The sequence below is a fragment of the Typopeltis vanoorti genome, chromosome 7, assembly GCF_054136105.1.
Source record: "Typopeltis vanoorti isolate ZY-2024b chromosome 7, IOZ_Tvanoo_1.0, whole genome shotgun sequence".
Classification (NCBI taxonomy): domain Eukaryota; kingdom Metazoa; phylum Arthropoda; class Arachnida; order Uropygi; family Thelyphonidae; genus Typopeltis; species Typopeltis vanoorti.
Window position 1 is genome coordinate 30,615,048 of NC_143555.1, and position 9,575 is coordinate 30,624,622.

The 9,575-nt window shown below is 37.4% G+C and overlaps 1 protein-coding gene across 1 annotated transcript in view; it reads right to left on the bottom strand.

Moving 5' to 3' along the window:
• LOC150104550 (uncharacterized) overlaps positions 1–8,980 on the bottom strand; it is a 70,431-nt gene extending 61,451 nt beyond the window's left edge. Inside the window, exon 1 of the mRNA XM_090395577.1 lies at positions 8,499–8,980. Within this exon, the coding sequence (XP_090251703.1) occupies positions 8,499–8,940 (442 nt within the window). The 5' untranslated portion in view covers positions 8,941–8,980. The remainder of the gene's footprint in view (positions 1–8,498) is intronic.
• Between the last annotated feature and the right edge of the window lie 595 nt (positions 8,981–9,575).

Below are 9,575 nucleotides of genomic sequence, written 5' to 3' on the forward strand. Positions count from 1 at the left end.
TATTGGATGCACTTCGATAGTATGTGGATTCCTTTGGTTCTGATCACTTTTCGATCGCTGGAAGGTGTACCTTCCAACATTGTGTAATACTATTCAGGTATTTTGATCATTTTTACCTTGATGTGAACATCAACTAATATACCATTGTTGAACTCAATTACCTGGCCTGCACTCAACGTTCTAAATCGTCCTAAAGGTGTTCTTTTGAAGCTGAAAGCAAAAGCATCTCCAGTAAGTCTGATGTGAAAAGTATTGCATTATCCAGACGACAATGCGTACATCCTTTCAGGGAAAACAATGCAAAACAATTGGTTAATCTTTTTATGCAATAACTAAACGAAGTCTGATTCTCCATCAAGAGAAACCAGCTCTAGATCATTATATTTCCACCAACATACTTCACAGCACTGATGCATTCTGGCAAAAGGCTCTCACCAGGGTATTACCCACACTCATCCATTTGAGCGCGTCGGTATTATCTTCACCTGTAGGCTCAAATTCTACAAAGCCATTTGGTTGGAAAGGCCTGGGTCCGAACCAAGTCTAGGAAGTGTACCTTTTAAGGGTCTTTATTTATCTGAAAGTGAGTTATCCGGTCTCAAAAGGAGGTGGAAGGATTTTTTCTACAAAACAGGAAAAGCGGCTAAGACTAAGAATACACGCAGTTACTGCACCCATAACATTAGATGATTCGACGTAATTCCAAATAACCTAACAATCTGTCATACCCCTTCTTCACCTGTAGGCTCTTGGGAGTCCTTGTTTGATCGTTTTTTACATGGGAATGCAGGGGCTTTTAGTATTATCTTTCAGAGTACCTTTGATCTGGGTTTTTGTTTTGTGTGTGTTTCTTAACTGAGGTTGCGTTCCTTTCCATCAGCTGATGATATTGCATATATACACTGTCTGCTCTCAAAATATAAGACTTCCATAATCAGTCCGTAGCGACGATGTCCTTTGATTGGGGAAAAACCCGAGTTTCACTCATGTTAATTTTTCATTTCGTAAAACAGTAAAACCTGTCGGAAACACACACACACACAGTTAACAGACATAATACATTGGCCTGATAACCACAGTTGGTGTGGCTACGATCTCAACAAAATCGAAATCTGATTATACTGTTTGCCTTGTATAGACAGGAATATGTATGGATTGTGTGCTGCCAATACTTATTTTAAGTATATCGCAGACTCCTTATTGTCTATTAATTATACACTTGAAATTAATTAATTTTATTTGACTGCAATAAATAAAAAATTGCTATAGAAAAAGTTTATCGAATTTCCGCAGTGAAAAGTTCCTTGGTAGTAAATAAATAATAATAAAAAGAAAGCGTTTATTTTCAAGACGAAATAACGAACGATTGCGTGCGTGCACACACACACACACACACACACACACACACACACACACACACACACACACACACACACACACACACAGCTATGGATTCTTAGCTGAAGCCTCATTGGATTAGGGAAATCACTTGCTAGCAGAGTTCATGTACTTTTCTTATATGGTCTGACTGTCATCAGTCTACTGTTTACGTACCTGATAATCTTTTCCACAATCAGTCTTGTTTTTTATGCGCTTCGATTCGACTAATCTTTCTCTCAGCTTAGTAGATTATGCGGATAGCGAACTCTAATGCGATAATCACAGCCTAGTAAAGATCTAGACATTTCTATCTCGAATTATTTTAAGATACATTTCCATTCACTAAGTATTATGAATTTGTTAAAGGAGGGTTGTTTGATAGGTAATGTGGGTTATGCTAGTATTCCGGAACGTACGTTGAGACGACAACGTAAGAAGTTCGGATCACATCTGAGATACGATTAGTTACTTGGAAGTTTGATTTGGATTTGCAGTCGAAACAAACTAAGGCTATGAGGCCAGTGTATTATGTTTGTAAATTGCGCGTTCTTCTTGCTATTTCCCTTTTTGTGCAGGATAAAAAACCTAAGTTTCCAAGAGGGGAAACCCCACCACCTCCGCATGAGACATGCTAACTTATTCAGCATTAGCTTCATGTATCGAGAGTTTATAAGTTGTTTTGAAACGTATCACCCCTTTCTCTGTTATCCATACTACAATATCTGACAAATTTCTGACGCACAATTCGCGACACTTATCTTGCTAACGTTTCAAACTTCTTCAGTCACAACTGACTGCACGTGAATAAAATTTCCACACTCAGCGAAACGTGCAACAAAAAACAGAGTTTACAAGGAAACCCCATAAAGAAAATATTCATATACGTAGTCATTAATACAAGACTAAGCTCATTGGTTATTCTATTGGTGTATACAATCTAACATAAGAAAGTTTTTTCTTTCTGCATTGTAGATGTCAAATCCGATTCAAAGACCTTTCTGTGAGAAAATAAGTAGAATCCATGAAGCTGGAGCTCCCAAATTAGTGTTTAAATACAGTAAACAACTTGTGTGCGAACTCGTAATCCTTAGCAATCAATCCATTTATAAGGAGATCATGCACTCATCAATTTAACAGTTTTGATTTTCAAAACTCGATGAGATTGGATTTTTTCACAGAACCGGAAAATTTTATTCATTTGGTCGAAAAACCGGACTTCAGCAAGCGTTGAATCATGGTATTGATCCTTCGCTGTTATCTTTCGTTCTTCAGAATATTTGCTTTCTCTAGTAGAGGATTAAGTCGGTAGCTGCAACACCGTGAAAAACGTCCTCTCCGGATTATGTTGTCAGTGAATTTTGATCATCAATTAGTCACGTATTAGGAGCTGGGAAATGGCCGGGAAACTTTCAAACTATATCTTAGAAAATGTTCCCGGCTCACGTAGTAGAAATGACGTCACTACATGCTGTGATCGTTTTATTTCTCATGAACTGCACATTATCTGCTATGACGAAAGCTCATGTTCACAGAATAAAATGGTATTAGAGCACACGCTGTACATGCAGTATACATTGCAGTTACATAACAAGTCAAGCGAAGAATACATTCCAGGTAGCATAAAGTACAATAGAAAATCTGCGGAGTAAAAAAAAAAAATGAGTTTCCTCTGCGCTAGTGACTTGCGTGTTATAGTGGGATTCCATTGTGACACTAATTTCCCTATTTGATGCAATGAAGGTTAATGTCCTGGCAATTTTAACAAAACCACTCACCTCCGTTTCAAATAAAGACATTCGAATTGCCAGACTTCCTACGATTAAGATTTGAGCAGCGCCCTCTACGTGACACTTGTATCGTTATCAAAAACTGCAAGAGCCAAGCGGAATATTAAAAGAACTTTTATCTCGATTATCTGAGTACTCCCCGACCACTATAAGGAGGCGGAGGTCATACGAGTAGCTCTTCCTACAAGAGCCGAAAAAAAAAAAAAAAAAAAAACTTTAATCCTCTTCAGCTGAAGTTGTTCAGTGGGGTGTGTAGTGACAGCCAATACCTCCAGGGAGAAAATAAAGATAAATGGGGTATTTCGCACCTGAACTGCACTTTCTCCACGAGACACCGGAGGGATCTGTCAAATAACGAGACTAATGGATCCATTGTTGTGGCTTGCAATCCTACGATTCGTCCTCATTGCGAGCGACAACTTTGCCGAGCATGTCCGAATAAAATGATGATAAAACAATATTGGCGGTGTGAGTTTTTCAGTTGGCCGTGACCCTTTAATGGTGCTCGTCAAGGCGCGTGATATCTTGTGCTCTCTTGACTTTCCTTCCGCCCCATTTCAAGAACTTTCCCATCCAAAGCAGTTTCTTTCTATTATGTGCGCGAGGGAAGCTTAACTAATCCTACTCTAGTTAGTCGGCAGTTTCGAAGTGACGTGGGTGGCCTCAAACCACCTGCTGTCACTTAGGGGACTCGTGAAACCCATTTTTCAATGAATTTCACAAGTGCCAATTATTATTGCCATTCTTATGTGTGGCTACAGTGGTAATAATGAATACAAAATGAGAAAGAAGTATTTTTCCCATTATTCACCTATGTTATTGTAACGTAGCTTAGTAGTGCGTAATAGACTTAATAAAATGGTTTCAATCTCATTAATTGGTCTTAAAAATAAGTAGCGTGATTCCCTTCCTCCGGAAATTCCAGGTTTTACTCAAGCAAAATAGAAACACCGGAAACTAGGAACATATGCAATTACTTGTTCGTGTGGACTAAGCTACTTTGAAAAAATAAAAACATAAATTAAAAAAAAATAAAGATTTCAAGATGTTCAAAGTTTTGTGCTGAAAGAAACAAACAAAAAAAAAAATACATACTCCTTGGTCCGTGTTTTCTTTTAGTTCTTTAATGAAGATTATACACACACCATTTACTCTTACTTTCAAAACAATCTGGTTGACCTTAATTGTTGAATACTTAAATCTTTGCACCATCTGCCACCTTCGCTTTCTCACTAGTCATGTGATATGCGGAGAGGAGGGGAAAGCCAAGGTTGAGATCGTTAAAATGGAACTCCCGTTATAATAAATCTACATTCACTTATCATTTCTCCTGCTGACCTTGAGAATAGGTGGAAGAGAACAGGATGCTGTTTGCGTATTTTCCAGATAAAGATTAATTGGAATGCTTGTTGCATTTTTTAATTCATTTAATTTCGTAATTCATAAATCACATGTTTCTGCAGGTTTATCGTCAATAGAATTACTGTTGCACGACGGTCCAAATGTTTAATTATTTCACATTTTATACCTTGATTTAGTCCTGTTGATGACGGTCAGTATAAACAAAGAAATTTTGCTTTTTTTTTTTTTTTTTTTCGTCTTTACAAAACGAGACTGGAACAGCTGTCATCTGCTTCCTAAAATGCATCAAAACACCTGTAAGCTTCTTGATAACCTCTGTTGACGAATGTGTTATTTTAAGCATAAAGAGTTATAAAAGTTCAGCATATTGTGTCAGTCGATTACGTGTGTTCTTTTGGCTAGTTTGCCTGTTTTATGGACATATACGATCGCTTAACCCATCTTCATTTGAAAAAATGTTTCGCATCTTACACGGGACTCGAAACAAAGTTTTTCCTATCAAAGGACATTATAATTATTACGGCCAAAGAAAATTTCGCGCTTATTTTTACCAGAGCTACATTAAAAATCAAATGGCATAAACAGATGCATCTCCGAAAAGGTGCATCTATTTATGAGAGAGAGAGAGAGAGAGGTTGAAATTTGAGTTACTTATAATTTTTTTTTTCATCCAAGAAAACCGTTGCTATAGTTAACTAAAACACTAATGTTCTGTACAAATTTGAATTTTCTTTCGTGTTTTTTTTTCCTGTGACAGTATAAAATAGTTTCCTTTTTTTTTTTTTTTTTGTTAACTAAGACAAAGTGACGCCATGCTTCATGCAGCAGTAGATTCAGCTTGAGCTCGCTGACTGTTTTCGCCAATTGTTCGAAAGATATCGTCAATAAGCATTCATTTTTAGTTGTTGACTATTAGAATTTTTTTTTGCAAGTACAAGAAGGAATTAACTGCGTTGTTTATGTTACCGGAATATGATTCGCGAGTGTTAATGATCTGTCCTTTCAGCACGAAGATTGTCTGTCGCCTTTTACCGCTTATCATTTTTGTTACAAAATAATTAACTTTCATCTAGGATCAGGAAGTCTATTCAAAAAAGGAGAGGGAGCGTGAATTTCGGTGATTTTTCCTTATCCTTGATACAACTTTCTGTAATGTGTTGATATATCCAATCATGAAAACTTTTCATTCTTTGCTTTTCCCTGAATATTAATAATGAGAGTTAGATTTTTTTTTCTCAGCCACCCACTTCGGGGTCTAACACTTCCTAAACGCAGCAACCAGTACTTCATTTCCACTCTGCTACTCTAGAATAAGACCACTTTTCAAGGACAGGTTTTCTTCTCATAAGCCTACTATTATCCTAATGGCAGTAGAATGGAATGAAGAAAAGAAAGAAGGAAGTTTTGTTCATTAGATTTGATTCAATAGAAGCAACAGAAAAGAAGAATGAACGAGAAGAGGGAAACAAAAATGGAATGGAGGAAAAGGAGTGAAAGAGACCCCTACGAAGAATGATGTTGGATGAAGCGAACACCCCACATAATTATAGTTTTAAACACTCAGAATTCGTTTCCTTGCTTTTGGATGTGAATGAAAATCTCGTTCGTCTTATTTGAGGCCTTGAAGTGCTTGCTTGGTTCTTTTTGGGTCAGCAAATTATAGAAGGAAACAAGAAACAAATAAAACCGATACCAAAAACTGTGAGAAAGAAGAAAACACAATAGAATGGTTGCGATTGAGTTGATGATTTGGTTTCATTGAGTTCGGTATTTCATATTCATGCTGAATATTCATATTGAAGGTTTATCTCCGGAATTAGATAACTTGAACGATAGGTTCGTAATACATCAACATTACTTCACACGTACAAACTACATGATTTTTATGAGCAAATTCAAAGCGTTCAAAGGAAGTTGGAGATTTTTCCAGTGAATGGTTAGAAAATTTTCTACGCTTGTCCTTACATTGTTTGGCACGTATTTCGAGTCGAATAGATGCATGGAGACAGTTCGGCAAGGAGCTATGCATCGAGAAATGCTTCTAATAGAAAGATTCTTTCCGTTAGTACAATGTACTTTTCATCCTAAAAGCGAGATGTGTACACACACACACACAATTGGTATATATATATATATATATATATATATCAGTTAAAGACATTCCATTGACCTTTATTCGGAGCGAAACTTAAAATGCATGATCCGAGTTTCCTAACCGTGGTTTTAAAATCGTAACAGGCCAAACAGCCAGAACGTGTTAGCTTCAAAGTGGTATGCAGGAGCAGCAGTGTCAGTTTATAGAACATTATATGGCAGCAAGGCATGACTTTAATATTAAGAAATGAAACCGACCACTTAACAAGAGTGGGCTCAACTGCTTTCCCTGACAAGTCACTTCATCGGTTAATCGTGCAGAATGAATAAACTTTATCTGAGGTCACTGAGCACGAGATACTCAGGTGTGTTCGAATAACGTGGTTTTACTTTTAAAAATTTTGATATCCGGGGACAGTTATAATGCTTTTCTTTAGTAACTAGCCTGCTTCACATAACGGAGGACTTCTGGAATGTCAACTTTTTTTTTTTTTTATTTGGAGTGTAACTACATGGTAAGTAAAATCCAAGAGCTGCTTGGATCTTTACTGCATCGAGTTTAATAATCCCGAATGAGGGAATGGAAGAAATGATGATTTCTAAGTCGAGCGGATAATGAACTAAGAAATGTGATATCACTTATTAGTTTATGGAATCTTCTCGGTGTTGAATCTGAAGTGGATTCATTTTGAAAATGAATATCGCGCATGCTATAAAAACACTGCGTCTCAGTGAAGTCGATCTGGATTACACTAATCCGAATTCGGTAATCCGATTACCGAATAAATAAATAACTTTAATAACTTTCATAATAATGCTACGACCAAGAGAGGAAAAAATGCATTTATTGAACTCACTAATATTTTGCTGGTTTTCTAGCCAGAATCATTAGAACAAATTATAGCTGTAACAGGCCTGCAGTACTGAACTGAGCGATTGGGGAAAACAATTGAAATTGTAACTGAAAACATGGCGCTCTCTATGGGATGGATAACTACTATATAGTTAATTTAGAGAAGTTTAGGCTATCAGGTCTCAAGATGACAGTCTCCCAGATCTTTGTTAAATTAATGCAAGCATACATGTTGGGGTTAGGAGAGTGCTTCATAGCTGATGCTGATTCTAAAAATAGTCTCCTAGACCTATAACGACTTCTATGGAATACACGTAGCTGGTTTCGTCCATCTAATCTTATGTGAAGGAGTATCCAGAGTATGGTTTGCTAATCCCGACTTCCCATACAGACGTTGTTTATATCGCGAGGCATTATTAAGAATAATCAATGACACCTAAGATGACACCTAAGCCTTTCTTATACTCATTCAAATCAATTTACTAATCATGCAAATTATTATAATAGCATTTACACTGTTATGTTGCAAAAACACTACCACCCAACTCCGGATACTCTATATCATTCACAAAGCGAATGGAATGAAGAAAAAAAAATGGACATATAATCACTGAAATGTTTGATATATTATCCAGAAAGCAACTTGTCACACGCTCAGATTATTAAATGTGCTACGATACGAATTTATGTTAATACTTTGATGCAATAAATGAGACCAGTGATTGTAAGAGCTAAGAATAGGACACGGAATAAAAATGACTGGATTTGAAGCTCGGGAAAGAGAACGAAGAAAGGAAAGAAAAAGGCATAGAAGGGTACACGAAGTTCCTAAACAGGGCTTTCAACCAGTTCCTCCCGATTGCACCCATTGTAAGTGCAACGAAAGTGTCTTGGAAGAAGATGCACCCAAGAGCTGCGCTTAAAACATTTCCAAGAATAAACAACTCAACTCGAAGATTGCAAGTCACAATTCATCAATTATAACTTTATACAAAAATCAATCAAAAAAAAAAAAAACTTACCCAGCCGTCGAATGTCATAACCCCGCGGAGGTCGTAACACTCGACGGGCCCAGGCTGATCGAACGACTTCTAGAGAAAAGTCGGTGCTAGTGACTAGAAGAGTGGTGGGGACGATGCATCCGTTGTACTGCAGGGTCGAAATGCTCTTCACGAGACACGAATTCCAGAAACACTGAATATTTTGGTTGACGAAGTCCTTGAAAATCAACGGGCCATCGAAGCACGTGCTGTCCGCACTTTGCCAACAACCTGCGGCATGCGTCTCTGTTTCCGTCAGAGGGGACACTTCGGACTTGTTTTCGTAATCCGGCCATGGCGTTCTGTTAGCTGCCGCTACCTCCGCGACACTGTCATTGTCGTTCCTGCGCCGCAAAACTACGGCAAGACAGTTCTTAACCAGGACGTGTTTGTGTCTCTCTTCTGTAAACGGCTTCGGACACATCAAGTGAATACCACGCAAGCGGCGAAATGTAGCCGCTACTGTCCTCACACCCTCCTATGCCGACAGCAGACAATGGATGTAGCCACCATCAATATACTACTTACCTTAGGCGCATGGCTAACTAGTCAGACTTGCAAGTGTCGCCGTCTTGTGACGCATTCGTAAACTATTTCTTATTTACTCTGACTGACATGATTTTCGTGATATTTATAGTCTTGGGAGACTGAAGTTTGGTTTCATTTTAATTTCCCTTCAACATTATTTATTTATTTATGTAGTGTTTAAAATTAACACGCAACTTTAATTCATTGCGACCTCTATATAAATTGTATGAGTGGCAGTGAAACGCTGTAATAATCAACTGCATCGCGAATGTCTCATTCAAAAGTGGTTTAATGAATTCGTCCAGTTAAAAGCAGTGTGATGTCTACTGTCAGCAAATGAAAAAGCGTAAAGAGCTTATAGATAGGCTACCTGTTTTATTATTATTAATATTTTTATATGAAATGTATTCTTTTCCTGTGACTAGATTACGTTTTCAAACTTAGTGTTTATAATAAATGTGAATATTGTTGATTGGATATCAACTAAAGTCGGATAAATTAATTTTTCAATATTTGCATATTTACTCAGGC